Source organism: Chionomys nivalis, chromosome 3 (genome assembly GCF_950005125.1).
Source record: "Chionomys nivalis chromosome 3, mChiNiv1.1, whole genome shotgun sequence".
Classification (NCBI taxonomy): domain Eukaryota; kingdom Metazoa; phylum Chordata; class Mammalia; order Rodentia; family Cricetidae; genus Chionomys; species Chionomys nivalis.
In genome coordinates this window covers 113,748,290-113,765,598 of record NC_080088.1, presented here as the reverse complement: position 1 = coordinate 113,765,598, position 17,309 = coordinate 113,748,290, and the positions used below count along the sequence as shown (strand labels likewise).

Genomic DNA, 17,309 nt, shown 5'->3' with positions numbered 1-17,309 from the left:
GCCTCACTCTAACCCTCAACATTAATGATAGCTCCTGTGCTGGCTGCTTCGTGTCCAGAATGCCATGAAAAGGCACCTGAGGTGGGCAGTGCTCTTAGACTGTTCTCTTCATGCTGTACATCAGTTTAGGAGTGAGAGGTATGACATAACTCACCTACCTACTGTCACAACTGCTTGTGGTTTCTTCTCTTTTTTTAATGTTTTTTGAGATGGGTTTCTCTGTATAGTCCTGGCTGTACTGGAACTAGTTCAGTAGACCAGTCTGGCCTTGAACAAAGAGACCTTCCTGCCTCTGCCACCTGAGTTCTGAGATTAAAGGCATTCACTGCTGGTATTTGTTTGTTTTTTAAGCTAGAAATGGAATGCAACCTCCCACGTGAAGACATACTATACTACCAAGCTATATCACCACCAAGGACATGCCCTTAATCATTCAACTTTGCCAAGTACTTGATTTCCCTAGATCACATGGAAAGCTGTTATTAAAAATAATAATAGGCAGGCAGTAGTGGCACACTCCTCTAATCCCAATACTGAGGAGGCAGAGGGGGGCGAACCTCTGTGAGTTCAAGGCCAGCCTGGTCTACAGAGCAAGTTCCAGGACAGCCAAGGCTACACAGAGAAACCTTGTCTCGAAAAATCAAAATAATAATAATAATAAAATAGCATTTAGAGACTTTTTTGTTTATATTCACACACACCCAGCTCCCTAATTCCTCCCAGATAGATCCCTCTCCAACTTCAAGACCATGTTTTTTTGTTATTTTGCTTTTCAAAACAGGGGTTCTCTGTGCAGCCCTGGCTGTCCTGGAACTCACTCTGTAGACCAGGCTGGCCCCAAACTCACAGAGGTCTTCCTGCCTTTGCCTCCCAAGCATTGGGATTAAAGGTGTGTGCCACCACGGCCTGACAAGATTCCCCCCACCCCTTTTTTTAATAACCCAGTCTCTGCTGCCTATGTACTTCTGGATATGGTGGCAAGTAACAACTTTTAATTTATACTTATACTATATCCTGTATACTTTATGTGGATTAGCTCAATTAATCCTTGCAACAGTCCTGTGAGGAAAGCTTGTCTCATTGGGGCTGTAGGCAACGGTAAAGAGTGTGAGCTTTAAATATAACTGTCTCTTTTTTTCATTGAATGAGGAAATGTGTGGTACTCTTCAGAGATGCTGTTATGTAAGTGAACTGAGATGTATCCTGTGTGTAGTAGTAATATGTAAGCCGTTGTCTTTGTTACGTTCATCTTTGTTTTTCTATTTTTGTACTATTGCTGAATAAAACGTAAGGTAGACAGCTTAGAGGAAAGCATATTGGGAGGAGATGGGTTCTGGATGAACAATTTCCTAGTCTACTTTACCATCAGGGTGGTATTTAAAGGGCAGAGAGTTTTGTGCTCCTTAGAAGTAACACTTCATTCTGCCCTGGTTTTTTTTGTTTGTTTGTTTGTTTGTTTTATTCTTTTATTCAAGTCTAGTTCTTAAAGTAATCTAATATTGTTTATCTCTGCCCTGGTTTTGAAGAATATCTAGGTGCAGACTAAAACTATTTTTTTCTAGCAAAGTCAGAAATAGTTTATGGTTTTAATTAGAGGTAAATCCAAGCAAGATGTAGTAGTGCACACCTGTAGTTCCACCACTTTGGAAGCAAGGGCAAGAAGATTATAAGTTTAAGGCCAGCCTGTGACTGTCTAAAAAAGAAGCATGGAGATTTGGGCATGGTGGTGCACACCTCTAATAGACCCAATACTTGGGAGGTGTAGGCAGATGAATCTCTAAGTTTGAGGCCAGTCTTCTCTACAGAAGAAGTTGCAAGACAGCCAGGGCTACACAGAGAAGAGAGAGCGAGCATGGGAGTGTTAATCTTGAAGTAATTGTTGATTTTCATGTACTTGTCAGAAATGCTGAAGATCCGTACTGACCCAGTGATAACGTGTAACCATGAACGCTCAGTGTCACAGCAGCCAATTGTCATTAGTTAGATTGCACCAACTGCACTTTTACACATGTTTAGTTCTGTATTGTTTTGTCACATATATGTTCATGACTTTATCACCACGTTCAAGACACAGAATGCATGTCACAAGGATTTAGATGCTGGTTTTCATGACCAAGACCATTCCTTCTCCCTCTCCCGTGTCTGTCAACTGGTGATCTGTTCTCCATCTCTATAATTTTATTTTTTTTTTTTTTTTTTTTTTTTTGGTTTTTCGAGACAGGGTTTCTCTGTGGCTTTGGAGCCTGTCCTGGAACTAGCTCTTGTAGACCAGGCTGGTCTCGAACTCACAGAGATCCGCCTGCCTCTGCCTCCCGAGTGCTGGGTATAATTTTATTTTTTAAATGCTGTGTAAAATGGCACAGTGAGATGTGTAGTTTGAGATCATTGGTTTAATTCTCTGGTGATCTATCCAAGTTGTGTTTATCGATTTATTGCTGAGTATTCATATATGGATAAACTAAAATTACTCTTGGTGAGGAATATCTGAATTGTTCGCAGGTTTAAATTTTATAAATAATGGTGCTGTGATAGTTGCATACAAATTTGTGAAATGAGATTTCATTTATCTTACGTAGAACTTAGCCTTGCAGTTCTGAGCTTTGTGCAGTTTTAATATCCCAAGAAGATGCATCCTGGTGTGGCTGCTGTTTTTTTGTTAGTGTCCTGGTAATAAAGTCAAATAGGTTGGGGCTAGGGGTTACCTTAGTTGTGTTTTTTCTATAAATGCTGGTTTTTTGGTGTTTTTTTATTTTCACTGAGCCTTCTGCCAGCCTTGATGTTTTTTCAGGGACATGTATGCCACGCCATATCAGAAACACAGAGACATCAAGTATTGTGGCACATGCTTTTAATCCCAGCACTTGAAAAACAAGCAAGTGAATTGCTATAGGTTGAAGTCAGCCTGGTCTATGTAGTAAGACCCTGCCTCCTAATCAAAACAACAACAAAACACATAGATGAAAGATAGGGATCTAGAGTGGGAAATGTTGTGAATCGTAAGCCTGATTCTCTTCTTTTACTCAGGGATGATGGTTCCTCTTCCTCAGTCTCAGCACTTAAGCGTCTGGAACGGAGCCAGTGGACAGATAAGATGGACTTTAGGTTTGGTTTTGAGAGGCTGAAAGAGCCTGGAGAAAGGACGGGATGGCTCATCAACATGCACCCTGTAAGTCTGAATGAATACTATTCAGTCTTTGCTTCCACTGGGTGGCTGCACCTGTTGCTATAATCATCAATCTTGTCTAATGGATTAGTGGTAGGGAAGAGGGAAGCCATTGTCTGAGAAATCTACTTATTGGAAGTGTTTTTCCTTTCCTGTTTAACATGGAGACCACAAAATGACCACCATGGTAAGACCAAGGTGAAAGCTATATTAACCATCAGCGGAAAGCTTTCAAGAATTATTAAAGAGAAATTCAGAAAATTCCCCACTGGGGAACCATTATAATGCCGTTTTATGAATGAGGCTGGTGGTGTTTGTATAGGGGCAAAATAAAGGACAAAGTGCAAGGATTTTGTCTTTAGAGTTATCAGTTTCTCCAAGAGTGGCCCTGAAAGAGCTCTTGGACTGTGTAGAAGATGATGTGCTTATGTTCCATGGTTCTCCTACAGACTGAGATTTTAGATGAAGACAAACGCTTAGTCAGTGCGGTGGATTACTACTTCATTCAAGATGATGGAAGCAGATTTAAGGTAAGCCCTTGACCTAAGAAAACTAAAATCTACCTATGGCAAGTAAGTGATCTAAAATAAGGGCTATTCATTCACTTAGGGAGGAAATGATAGGCTGCTGTGCGCAGTTGCTTACAGCCTATCAAGAACATAGCTCCTATGAACTTCATCAGTCACATTTAAATATCCTGAGGGAAGGTAGCTGAGGAGGTTGAATAGTGTTGCTTCATGGGTTCTTGCCCGAGAGAGATGTGCAGATCCAAATTTCATGTATGCCGTATCGTTAAAGAGCTGTGAAAGGGCTGGAGCGGTGGCCCAGTGTTTAAGAACACTGGCTACTCTTCCCGGAGATCCAGGTTCAATTTTCAGCAACCTACAAGGTAGCTATCAGCTGTCTGTAACTCCAGTTCCAGGGAATCCAGTGCCCTCTTTTATTGTCTGTGGTCATCAGATATACACTTGGTATATAGACGTACATTCAAGCAAACACTCATACACATAAAATGAAAATAAATCTAAAAAAAAAAAAAAAAGCCCTCCAGGAAGTTGCTCATAGGTTGCCACTCTGAAATCTTTTTTCCCTTTTCGACTTCCTTGTCACATCCTTTTGGTGACTTTTATAGGTGGCCTTGCCCTATAAGCCGTATTTCTACGTTGCATCCAGAAAGGTAAGTCTGTGCTTAGTAGAAACGGGTCAAATGATCTGTTCTTATTCTACCAAATGGATTTCAAAACTAAAATGGGTAAGTAAGAAGATAGATCTTACTAATAGGAAATACATGAAATCTGGTCCTGATTTAGGGTTGTGAGAGAGAAGTTTCATCTTTCCTATCCAAGAAGTTCCAGGGTAAAATTGCAGAGTTAGAGAATGTCCCCAAAGAAGATCTGGACTTGGTGAGTAAATGAGGCTGGTGTCCATACTGTCTATAGAAGATGGTTTTGCATGAGATAGAGGGTCAGGTCACTTACTGGGTAGTGGGGCAACCTGGAGGATTAGAGATGGTGGTATTGCCTGTGCAGCATGCAGAGGTGAGTGAGCTAGATGGTTTGACTTGTGTAAGTGTTTACCTAACAGTTTCATTAGCTCATGAGCTGTCATTTTACTTTAAAGCCAAATCACTTGGTCGGCTTGAAGCGGAGTTACATCAAGCTGTCCTTCCACACTGTAGAAGACCTTGTCAAAGTGAGGAAGGAGATCTCCCCTGCTGTGAAGAAGAACCGAGAGCAGGACCATGCCAGTGATGAGTACACAGCAATGCTCTCCAGGTAACTTTTCTTCACATGAGCAAAGTGTTGGTTACTCCAGAATAACAGGTTGATACAGGCAGGAACTCTTCAGAGAAAAATCCCTGAATGTTTGACTATGTGCAGACATTTAGATGTCCTTTCTGTTAAATGAGCACTAGCTTCCCAAGGCTGTATTCTGTTTTGTGCTTTAGTTCCTCTTACATAAGAGGTAGGCTTGTGGCTCTAAAATTGAATTGCTGTGACAATGAGGATATTTTAGAGGCATCCCTCCCCTACCTACCACTTTAACAATCTACAAATGTTATCAAGTGTTTTGTTATATAAATGCCTTCTCCAGAGAACCTAGAGTATACAGAGAAATTTATGCAGAATACTAAGTACTATTATTTTTTGTTTTTGTTTTTCAACACAGGGTTTCTCTGTGTAGCTTTGGTGCCTCTCCTGGAACTAGCTCTTTTTTTGTTGTTGTTGTTGTTGTTTGGTTGTTTCATTTTGTTTTTTTGAGACAAGGTTTCTCTGTAGCTTTGGTGCCTGTCCTAGAACTAGCTTTTGTAGACCAGGCTGACCTCGAACTCACAGAGATCCACCTGCTTCTGCCTCCTGAATACTGAGATTAAAGGAGTGTGCCACCACCACCCGGCTCTGTTATTATATGTTTAGGCACATTAATAATAAAAAAGCAAGGTAAGAACAAAACAGAAGTCTTGGGTATTTGCATGATTTTAGAAACACTGATCACAACCTTTTGATAAAGAATCAATTTGATAGCACATGCTTTTAATCCCAGCACTCAAGAGGCAGAGGCAAATGAATCTCTGTGAATTCAAGGCCAGCCAGGGCTATTTAGAGAGACCCTGTTTCAAAAGAGACCTTATCTCAATAAGAAGCAAGGCAAGGACCAACACCCAATATTGGCCTCTGTTCTCTACGTGTGCATTGTGGTATATATACACACACTAAAAAGAAAATAAAATCAGTTTGAGACTTTGGACATTGCAGTGCATCCCCCAACTCCAGTCATCTGGTGATGCCATACATTACTTTTTGGAATATTTTTTTTTGTTTTTTTTTTGTTTTTGTTTTTCGAGACAGGGTTTCTCTGTGGCTTTGGAGTCTGTCCTGGAACTAGCTCTGTAGACCAGGCTGGTCTCGAACTCACAGAGATCCGCCTGCCTCTGCCTCCCAAGTGCTGGGATTAAAGGCGTGCGCCACCATCGCCCGGCTACTTTTTGGAATATTTTAAGATGTAGTTTGTAACTGAATCTGTAGGAATCTGTGAACTGTCTTTGATGATTGTCATTTTTCTCTCAAACCATTCCATTTTGAGCTTAAAGTGGTGGATTGTATTGTTTTAATTTAAATTGCTTGTGTATTTGTGTGTTACTGAGGATCAAACCTAGAGCCTTGTGCATACCACTGACATTTTCCTTCTCTCCCTTCTTTGATTGGTTGATTGGATTCAGGTTTTCACACTATAGCCCAGTTTGTCTTGGAACTCATTATGTAGACTAGGATGGCTTTATATTTAAAGCTGTTGTCCTGCCTTAGCTTCCCAACTGTTAGGATATTTAGTGGCTATTCCATTGAAAATTTTCTACTTGGATATAAGACTATTATAGAAATAGTTGACATTATCTAGTCATTTTGCCTTACACCAAGCTGGATGCTTTATAATATTAATACTTAACTCCTATAGGATAGTCAAATTACTGTCAGCCTCATTTTCTTAATGAGTTATGGGGTGTTTTGCAAGGGTGGGCTACATCTGTTAATACTGCAGCTGTCCACAATCTCTGTGGTGCCAACTCTGGTCTCTTCAGCTTTGCATGGAGCAACCTGCTAGTAGAGATGATGTGTTGGAAATATCCACACTGGGGGCCAGGAGGAGGTCCTCGTGACTATAGTGCAAAGTCTAACTTACATCATGAAAAATGTATACATTTCCAGTTACCTTAATTTTCTTTTTTTAAAAAATATTTATTTATGTATGTATTTATTATGTATACAATATTCTTTCTGTGTGTATGCCTGAAGGCCAGAAGAGGGCACCAGACCTCATTACAGATGGTTGTGAGCCACCATGTGGTTGCTGGGAATTGAACTCAGGACCTTTGGAAGAGCAGGCAATGCTCTTAACCACTGAGCCATCTCTCCAGCTCCCCTTAATTTTCTTTTTAACTGACCTGATGCTCGGGTTGGGTGATAATCCAAGGCCATTTCTTGAAAAACTGCCTTGGTCTTTACATCCTCCCCATTTGCCTTTGTGTTTACTCACTTTGGAAGTTTTCACTCCCCCAGTACCCAGCAGTTCATAATTGAGTTAGTGGCTTTCTCGCTTCCTCTCCAGTTTTCTGCAAGGAGGCAATGTAATTACTGATGAAGAGGAAACCTCTAAGAAGATAACTGACCAATTGGACAACATAGTGGACATGAGGGAGTATGATGTTCCCTACCACATTCGCCTCTCCATTGACCTCAAAATCCATGTGGTAAGGTGAAGGTAGCTATTGCTTGAGTTAAATTCAGGGAAGGGGGAGGCCTATGGATAAATCGGCTCAGAAATTGATTTTTCTGGCAAATGGCTTGGTAGGTAAAGGCACTTGCTGTCCTGAGATTGATTCCCCAGGACCCACATGGTGGAGAAAACCAACTCCTGCAAGTTGCTGACTTTCACACATGCATAATACACACACACATTCACACTTTAAGTAAATTAATTAAAATTTTTTTTGTTAAATAAATAGGTACTTCTGGATGGATAACTCTTTAGTTAATGTATGCTTCATTATTATACAGGCTCATTGGTACAATGTCAAATTTCGAGGAAATGCTTTTCCCGTGGAAATTGCACGACGAGATGATCTTGTTGAACGACCTGTAAGTTGTTGCCTCCTCTCAGTCCTAAAATCTATTTCTTCTTTAAATACTTTTTGAAAATAATTGGAGGTAGTTCTTTATTTTCATTATTCTCTAAACCTAAAAGTATATATTCGAACTTGTGTTAACCATAAATGTCAATATTTGAACTAGACTGGATTTGAACCCTTGAGCTTTCATTTTAGGTACTTGATAGCCAAGTGACTGAGAGTAGGTTCATAAGTAGAAGATATTAGTTCAGGTACCACTTTTTGTCATCAGGAAAATCTTTGTCTTCAGTTTTCTTGTTTTCAAGACGAATGTCAACTGTAAGTCACTTGCTAGTGCTGTCCTAAAGTTCAAATGAGACAGTGCATGTTAGGGAGCTTTGAAACTAAAGTGGTCTGATCAGTAGCTTTATCCCTTGTATGTTTTCATTTTCATACCCTCAATAAATGTCATCATGGGGTTTTGTTATTGTTTTGAGATATGTGTGGTTATTTTATTTGTAGTGCTAATTAGTAATTGAACCCAGGGCGGAATGTGTGTGTCCAAAGGATGTATCCAAACCTGAATTCATGTTATATTTTGTTCTTTTAGGACCCTGTGGTTTTGGCATTTGACATTGAGACAACCAAACTGCCTCTCAAATTTCCTGATGCTGAGACAGACCAGATTATGATGATTTCCTATATGATTGATGGCCAGGTGAACAGACACTCTTCTTTGGAAACTTAAAATGCTTTTGTGGGGATTTTGTTATTGTTTTTGAAACGGGGTGTCATTGTGTAACTTAGCTTGGCCCCATACGCTTAGTGGGCCTCCTACCTCAGCCATCTGAATTCTGAGATTACAGGCAGGTACTACTATGCCCAGATCACCTTTGTTTTTGTGGAGTTCTTTGAAATTAGTTTCTTGAGAAGGCTGAGAGTCTATCTCAATTTTTCAGTGGTTGACTTGCATTGTCTGTTCATAAACTTTACCAGGGCTACCTCATCACTAACAGGGAGATTGTTTCAGAAGATATTGAAGATTTTGAGTTCACCCCCAAGCCAGAATACGAAGGGCCCTTTTGCGTGTTCAATGAACCTGATGAGGTAAAGAAGCTTCCTGTAGAAACTTCCTGGTGTTTGGTGTAAAGTGGGAAGAGGGAAACCAATTTTTAAGCACAGGTGCTTGTTGCTCAGTAAGCGTCCTCTTCCATGGCCAAGGGTAGAGGGTCCTTAGCATATGGGCTGATGTGAAACTTCTGCTTCTGGGTATTTGGGGAGGTATTTGCAATTTGCTGAAAGCAGAGAAAAGGGTCCCACTGACTTCTGTGGTTCATTGAGCTCAGGCCCATTTGATCCAGAGATGGTTCGAGCATGTCCAGGAGACCAAACCGACCATTATGGTCACCTACAATGGGGACTTTTTTGACTGGTGAGTTCTTCCTGCTGTGTGTGATTGTGTTAGGGGAGGTGGGAGAGGAACAGGTCTGCCTGGTGGTATCAGTTGTTCTGTTATTTTCACAGAAAAGTGTCTCCTGGGAGCCATCTTTCTGCATTCAAGGAGGAACAAAGGAAGAATTGAAGACTCATTTATCCCATTGCTTGTCTCTTGTTGTTAGGCCATTTGTGGAGGCTAGAGCAGCAGCCCATGGACTGAGCATGTACCAGGAGATAGGCTTCCAGAAGGATAGCCAGGGGGAATATAAGGCACCACAATGCATCCACATGGACTGCCTCAGGTATGTATATACCACGTAGTAGGGGCTCATCACTCTGATCCCATGAGTGACTGATAAAGGTTTCTTGTGCAGGCTGGGGCCTGTTAAGGGAGGAGATTAGCCTCCAAGAAACATAGTTTACACATATAAACATAATTATACACAGCAAAAACAGTTATCAAGTAAGAATATATTATAGTTACAATATCTAGTCTATTTGTATTTGGCAAATTTGGGGGAAGTATTCTATTATTTATTTTATCTTTGTGACTCTAAAGTTTTACATGGCTGTTTGAGACTTTCATCCTAAATTAGGGTCTCATGGAAAGTCCTAATAGATGGTGATCTATCAACTTTAGAAGTGTAATGAGAGAAGGCCTGAGAATCTTTAGAGGAGGAGGCCATGGAGAATTTAGAGAAGAAGTAGACAGCTGTTAGTACAGAAGTTATGAGAGGTAGAGATTTAGATATGATCACTGGGTAGTATAATCCCTAGCAAAGGTATTAGTCGTGTAGAGACAGGTTCCATGTTGAGGAACTACCTTCTAGGGTGTGTGTGTACGTATAAAGGCCAGAGGTCAATATCAGGTATCTTTCTCCATTGCTCTCTACTTAATGTTCTGAGATATAGGAGCTGGCAATGAACCTAAAACTTGCTCCTTTGGCTAGACTGGCTCAACACTAAGTCCCTGGGATCCATTTGTCTCTACTCCTTTGGCACTGGAGTTACAGCCGCAAAGCACCATGCCTAGCGTTTTTTTTTTTTTTGGTTTTTTTTTTTTTTTTTTGGTTTTTCGAGACAGGGTTTCTCTGTGGCTTTGGAGCCTGTCCTGGCTGTCCAGGCTGGTCTCGAACTCACAGAGATTCACCTGCCTCTGCCTCCCGAGTGCTGGGATTAGAGGCGTGCGCCACCACCGCCCGGCTCATGCCTAGCTTTTACATGGATGCTGGGATTCTGAACTCAGGGTCTTATGCTTGTATGGCAAGCACTTTACCCACAGAGCCATCTTCCAATCCCTAGAAGGTGTCTTCTAAAGAAGATGCTCTTGAGAGAGCTCATACTGAAAGGACAATGTAAGAAGAAAAAAAAATGACCAGGTAGTTTTGAAATAAGGTTTGAGAGGCAGCGAGGCCTGGGAATTCGTGCTATATTGCCTTATCATTTCTCCATAACAAAAGGCTGAATACTTTGCTGAAAGTGATGGGTGAGGCAAGGGATATAAAAGATTCTTTGACATCTGCATGTACTTTGTGGACACATGTGAGATTCAAGTGAAGGTTTTATGAGAGAATGTGCATTTGTTTCTTGAATGTCTCCAAACCCTACTACTTTATGTGTTGTGTCTGGTTTTGCCAGCCTTTGTGTTACCATCATCTCTAGAATTTGTCCTTTTGCCAGGTGGGTGAAGAGGGACAGCTACCTTCCTGTGGGCAGTCATAATCTCAAGGCAGCTGCCAAAGCCAAACTTGGCTATGATCCTGTAGAGCTGGACCCTGAGGACATGTGTCGTATGGCCACTGAGCAGCCTCAGGCACGTAAGCCCATTTGCTCATTTATGCATCCCTGAAGTCATAGACTCTCTGGCTAGAGAGGCTAGGTTACCTGAGATGTGGGTTCTAAATTGGCCCCGCCTGACCCACTCCTGCTTAACCTTGCCTCTTCCCTGAACTTTGTTTTCTGCATTTCATGAATTTCCTTGGACCCTTGGTTCTTAATGTTCCTGTTCTCTGTTTCCCCCAGACTCTGGCCACTTACTCAGTGTCAGATGCTGTTGCCACTTACTACCTGTACATGAAGTATGTTCATCCCTTCATATTCGCCCTGTGCACCATTATTCCCATGGAACCTGATGAGGTTAGTGTCACCTATGGTCTTCCAGTCATCCTCTTCTACATGAACTGATCCTCATCTAGGACTGGTCCTAGAGACTGATAGTGAACTCCTGTGTGTCTTCACTCACATCTTTCTAGAGTCTGGGCCAGTGCGAGAATAGCAACAGAAAACAGCAGCTGTGCTACAAAACTTTTCTTCACATGGCGGTCAAGGGTAGATGCCTTTCTGCTGGTCATGAACTTTGTTTAGGAGTCAGGGCTTTTGACAGATTTGGGGTAGCTGGATGCAGCTTTTTCCCTGCAGGTGCTGCGGAAAGGCTCTGGAACACTGTGTGAAGCCTTGTTGATGGTGCAAGCTTTCCACGCCAACATTATCTTCCCCAATAAGCAAGAGCAGGAGTTCAACAAACTGACAGATGATGGTCATGTGTTGGATGCTGAGACCTACGTGGGAGGTCATGTGGAGGCACTAGAGTCTGGTGTCTTCCGAAGTGATATCCCATGCCGATTTAGGATGGTATGCCTCCTTCCCGGGTCTTGGGTTCTGCTTTTTTCCATTCTTGTGCTGTTATGAAACCCAAGAAGCCATGGCCTGAAACAACCTTTATCTAAATCTCTTCTATAGGCCACTTCTGTCAAGGGTGCTTTCTATGGCTCAGTACCACTCCCATCCCTTCTTACAAAAGATGAGTCTCCATTCAGGGTTTCCTACAACACAGTACACTTGCAGAACATTCTCTGGCACATCCTGACATGTATCACACTGGAGGCAGATTTAAAGATCTGTCTGACCTGTGCCCTTTCCTGTCTTATACTAGAATCCTGCAGCCTTTGATTTCCTGCTGCAACGAGTTGAGAAAACTATGCGCCATGCCATTGAAGAAGAAGAGAAGGTGCCTATGGAGCAAGTCACCAACTTTCAAGAGGTAGCCATCTAGGAGGTGTTGAATTGGCCTATAATTGGATCAGTTCCTTTTTACATGCCTAAAGCACCTCAGGCTCTTGATGTGGTTTTGTCATACTGCTTCTGGGACCTGCCACCCTTCTATCTTCATTATCTTTTATTGTACTTGTTCTCTTTTTTATTGTTTTATTTTTCGTTTTTGTTTTGTTTTGTTTTTCAACATAAGGTTTTCTTTGGTGTACTTCTGGCTATGCTGAACTCACTCTGTAGACTACCAGGCCAGCCTCCAACTTACAGATCTGCCTACCTTTGCCTCCCAAGTGCTAGGATTAAAGATGTGTGCCACCACCAACATTCCTTTGTTTTTCCCATTTCTATAGGTGTGTGATCAGATTAAGACCAAGCTCACCTCCCTGAAAGATGTCCCTAACAGAATTGAATGCCCTCTTATCTACCATCTAGATGTGGGAGCCATGTATCCTAATATAATCCTTACTAACCGCCTGCAGGTGAGACCTCAGTTTCCCACATCATAATCATTTTTCTTTGCAGATGATTATTTGCAGATGTTTTCTGACCCTCCCCTCCTTTTATAGCCTTCTGCCATAGTGGATGAGGCCACCTGTGCTGCCTGTGACTTCAATAAGCCTGGAGCAAATTGTCAGAGGAAGATGGCCTGGCAATGGAGGGGAGAATTTAGTGAGTCTCAGGCCCGAAAAGGTGCTCATCAGGGCAGGACAGACCTAGATTCTGATCTTGGAATCTGTTTATCGTTTTTCTATACAGTGCCAGCAAGTCGCAGTGAATACCATCGAATCCAGCATCAGCTGGAATCAGAGAAGTTTCCTCCTTTGTTGCCAGAGGGGCCAGCACGGGCCTTTCACGAGCTCTCGCGAGAGGAACAGGCTAAATATGAGAAGCGGAGGCTGGCAGGTGAGCACCTGGCAAAGCCACAGCTTGGCAAACAGTGGCTCCTTTGATCAGAGATATGGGCATACTTTAGCTCCAAGGCAGTAGGATTTTAGATTAAATTATGTCTTTCTGTGGATGTTCCTTTCTTTATTTCTCCTTTACAAATGTCCAGGAAGTAACCTTTGTAACAATCTTGGTATCAAGCTGTCAGTACTCAGGGGCTGTTCTCCTTTACAATGATAATTAGCCGTGTGTCTGGGTTTTTGTTCATTTGTGTTACAAATGTTAGGAAAGTGAGCTCCTTAGCATCCCTGTGTACCAGCTTGCTCTTTTGTCATCTGAAAGGTCTCAGCTACCTCTCCAACACTCTGAACTATCTTAGATTATTGCCGGAAGGCCTATAAGAAGATCCATATGACCAAGGTAGAAGAACGTCTGACAACCATCTGCCAGCGGGAAAACTCATTTTATGTGGACACAGTTCGAGCCTTCCGAGACAGGCGCTATGAGTTCAAAGGGCTGCACAAGGTGGGTCAAAATAGATCAGTTTCTGAAGTGAGAAGGTTTTAACATCTTGGTCTACAGCTGTAGTATGTGGGGAGCTTATAAACTGTCACATGCATTTGGATAATAAATTCATAGTTGTCTCTAAATGTAAAGAATCGATGGCCAGAAAGGGCAGAGATTACCATGACTTAAATAAACCCTTGGAACCATGCTGATCAGTTGTTTCAGAAGTAATTATGTAGAGCCACACCTGCAAAAGACACTGAACTAAATACTCCCATGAGTTGACTTGTCTTCCAGCACAACAGGTAAGTAAGTAGTTCTTACAGACTCTAAGGCCACCACATACACAGGATTTAACCCTCTGATTTAGAGGAATAAGAGGAATGACCACACACACACCCCTTTGGTTTTTCAATATAAGGTTTCTCTGTGTAGCCCTGGTTGTCCTGTAATTTATTCTGTAGACCAGGCAGGCCTTGAACTTACAGATCTTCCCACGAAATTAAAGGCATGTGCTACCACCACCCCACTGGCTTTGTTTCTAGATTGTGATGACAGTCTTGATGGAAAGTGTGGTAGACTAGAAGTACTTATGTTGGAGGACAGATGGCACATGGAATAAAGGAGATATGCTAAGGTATTAACAGGTGGCCAATCTAAAGAGGGAGTGGTCTTTGTCCTTTCAAAAGTTGTTCTTTTGGTTTTTGTTAAAGTTTTTTTTTTTTATGTGTTTGAATCTTTTGTTTGCTTGTATGTATTTATGCCTGATGCCCATGGAGATCAGAAGATGACATCAGATCCCCTAGAACTGTAGCTACAGGTGGCTGTAAACCACCATGTGGGTGCTAGGAAACAAACTTGGGTTGTCTACAAGACCCACTGGGCCATCTCTCCAGCTCCAGATTTGAAAGGTTTTAATACAGAAAATTTAGTCTTTTTGATCTTTGTGGACTGAAATTGGAGAAGCTGTAAGATATTTAGGCTCCCTGATTTACTTCCAGGTATGGAAGAAGAAGCTCTCAGCAGCTGTAGAGGTGGGTGATGCATCAGAGGTGAAGCGCTGCAAGAACATGGAGATCCTTTATGATTCACTGCAGCTGGCTCACAAGTGCATTCTGAACTCCTTCTATGGCTATGTCATGCGCAAAGGGTATGGGCCACATGCAGTAAATGAACAGGGAGGGAATGAACAAGATGTGATGCCAAAAAACAAAAAGTTGGGGGTGTCTTCAGATATTGACGAAGCCAGCAGATGAATGTGTATTAATGGGAATGTTCTTACAGCTCACAAAATGTTGGTGATACAGACTTAATTGGGAATGGGTCCTTAGGAGTAAGGTTCACATTGGTTCAAGGGTCTGAGTGTTGACTTGCTACTGGATACCTTGATTTAAGTATAGTGGGCTAAAGATAAGATTGGTTCATTTTGACATTTTTGTGTCATTGTATCATCCATCACTGGAGTGGAAAGGGCTTTTAGGAAGTTATTTAATAGCATCAGATTATATAAGAGGTGAGCAGAGGAATGATAGAATCAGATTATTTAAGGGGTGGACAGAGGAATGACCAATGAAGGGCATAGAATTTGACTGATGGGCTGTAGTCTTACAGCCAAAGTATTCTAGGAAGAGAAAATAGGACATGGTTTGGGTGGTATGGCCAGTAGGGCCTGAACTCTATTCCTTGGACAAAGCAAGTTGGGGTCTCTGGGGGAACAAATCAAGTTCAGGAACAGAAGAGAAGAGTGCTGTTAACTTGTAGCTCTGTAGAAAAGGAAAGAGAACTGACTGGAGTTGATTTAAGTTGTATCTGATTGTGTTTGTATGTTGGGGTTTTTAAAAATTATTTGTGTGCAGCCGGGCGGTGGTGGTGCACGCCTTTAATCCCAGCACTCGGGAGGCAGAGGCAGGCGGATCTCTGTGAGTTCGAGACCAGCCTGGTCTACAGAGCTAGTTCCAGGACAGGCTCCAAAGCCACAAAGAAACCCTGTCTCGAAAAACCAAAAAAAAAAAAAAAAAAAAAAATTATTTGTGTGGGCATGCACATACTATAGTGTTCATGTAAAAGTCAGAGGACAGCTTTGGAGAGTCATTTCTCTTTCTACCATGTAGGTGCATTGTTTCAATCTTAGTTCATCAACCTTGATAACAAGTGCATCTACCCACTTATCCATTCTACCAGCCCTGTTTGTCTTTGGAGGTTTTGTGGGGGAAGGGAGAAGTCAAGACAGGGTTTCTCTGTATAGCCCTGGCTGTCCTAGAACTAACTCTGTAGACCAGGCTGACCTGGAATTCACAGAGATCCACTTAGCTCTTCCTCCTCCTGTGTATTGGAATTAAGGGCATATGCCACCACTGCCCAGCATAGTAGTTGTTGTTTGGGTTTTTTTTTCAAACAACATTTCTAATAAACAATATTTTTAATAGTTTATTCTTATTTTATGTGCATTTGCATTAGTGTTTTGCTTTTATGTATGTCTGTTTGAAAGTGTCAGATCCCCTGGAACTGAAGTCACAGACAGCTGTGAACTGTCATGTGGGCATTGGCAATTGAACCCAGGTCCTCTGGAAGAGCAGCCAATGCTCTTAACTGCTGAGCCATCTCTCCAGCTCCTTATTTGTTGGTTTTTAATGTGAGTGGATGTGCTAAGTGCTGTTGGGTAAGAATGGAGAGAGAACAGGGAAGGGGTCTAAGCCCGGAGAATGAGGTTGTAGGCAGAGTGAATTGGCAGGAGGCTGAGGACAGCTGTCCAGATATGGGCTTAGAGTTCCTAAGAGGCAGGTAGGTGAGGGTAGGATTTGGGAAGAGCTGTGACAAGAATGAAAAGAACATAAGAGTGGGATTGAGAGTCCTACTGACTTTGAAATTGTGAACTGATATGTGACAGCATGTTAACCCTTCTAGAACTTTCCTGAGCCACACTGGTCACCCTAAACTAGGGATAGAAAGTACCCTCAGAACAAAACCAAATTCCACCTTAGTTCTGTCCTGCTTCAGATATGTTTGGCTACTTACATCATCTCTTCTGGGGATCCCTTCCGTCTTCTGATCCCTGTGGCAGGAGCCTCCCATTATTAGTTCTGCTCACCATAGACTTTTGGCTGTCCTTTCCAGGGCTCGCTGGTACTCCATGGAGATGGCTGGTATCGTCTGCTTCACAGGAGCCAACATCATCACCCAGGCAAGAGAGCTGATTGAGCAGATCGGGTGAGTGTGGCCTAGGGTTGGCTACAGGACTTGTACCACAGTGGGAGGGGCAGTAATAGGAAATCATAAAGACTGGGAAGATAGAACTGGGTTTGATAACATATTTGTGATATTCAACACCTGACTTCTAAGAACTTGGGGCCATGACCTTGTATCCATAAATTTCCTTTATTTCACTCCTTTCTTTGAAGGAGGCCCTTAGAATTGGACACAGATGGAATATGGTGTGTCCTGCCCAATAGCTTTCCTGAAAATTTCGTCATCAAGACAACCAATGTGAAGAAATCCAAACTGACTATCTCCTATCCTGGTGCCATGTTGAACATTATGGTCAAGGTGAGTGGGTCTGCAGCAAGAAAACACATTCCATTCTGACTTCTGGCCTGTTCCCAGTGTGGGTGTTTGGAAAGATCTCAACTGGTGATGTCTCTGGCCCCATACAAAAACTACCCATCTGTA

At 42.1% G+C, this 17,309-nt stretch overlaps 1 protein-coding gene across 1 annotated transcript in view; it reads left to right on the top strand.

The window, feature by feature from the left end:
- The window catches only part of Pole (DNA polymerase epsilon, catalytic subunit), a 53,013-nt gene that overhangs the window by 1,173 nt on the left and 34,531 nt on the right, over window positions 1-17,309 (top strand). Inside the window, exons 2-23 of the mRNA XM_057764061.1 lie at window positions 3,025-3,166; window positions 3,613-3,693; window positions 4,296-4,340; window positions 4,474-4,566; window positions 4,784-4,938; window positions 7,268-7,409; window positions 7,717-7,797; window positions 8,377-8,484; window positions 8,763-8,873; window positions 9,113-9,198; window positions 9,386-9,505; window positions 10,884-11,016; window positions 11,226-11,339; window positions 11,622-11,834; window positions 12,136-12,243; window positions 12,602-12,730; window positions 12,818-12,920; window positions 13,008-13,154; window positions 13,516-13,661; window positions 14,645-14,793; window positions 16,758-16,850; window positions 17,042-17,186. Coding sequence (XP_057620044.1) covers window positions 3,025-3,166; window positions 3,613-3,693; window positions 4,296-4,340; window positions 4,474-4,566; window positions 4,784-4,938; window positions 7,268-7,409; window positions 7,717-7,797; window positions 8,377-8,484; window positions 8,763-8,873; window positions 9,113-9,198; window positions 9,386-9,505; window positions 10,884-11,016; window positions 11,226-11,339; window positions 11,622-11,834; window positions 12,136-12,243; window positions 12,602-12,730; window positions 12,818-12,920; window positions 13,008-13,154; window positions 13,516-13,661; window positions 14,645-14,793; window positions 16,758-16,850; window positions 17,042-17,186 — 2,644 coding nt within the window. The remainder of the gene's footprint in view (window positions 1-3,024; window positions 3,167-3,612; window positions 3,694-4,295; window positions 4,341-4,473; window positions 4,567-4,783; window positions 4,939-7,267; window positions 7,410-7,716; window positions 7,798-8,376; window positions 8,485-8,762; window positions 8,874-9,112; window positions 9,199-9,385; window positions 9,506-10,883; window positions 11,017-11,225; window positions 11,340-11,621; window positions 11,835-12,135; window positions 12,244-12,601; window positions 12,731-12,817; window positions 12,921-13,007; window positions 13,155-13,515; window positions 13,662-14,644; window positions 14,794-16,757; window positions 16,851-17,041; window positions 17,187-17,309) is intronic.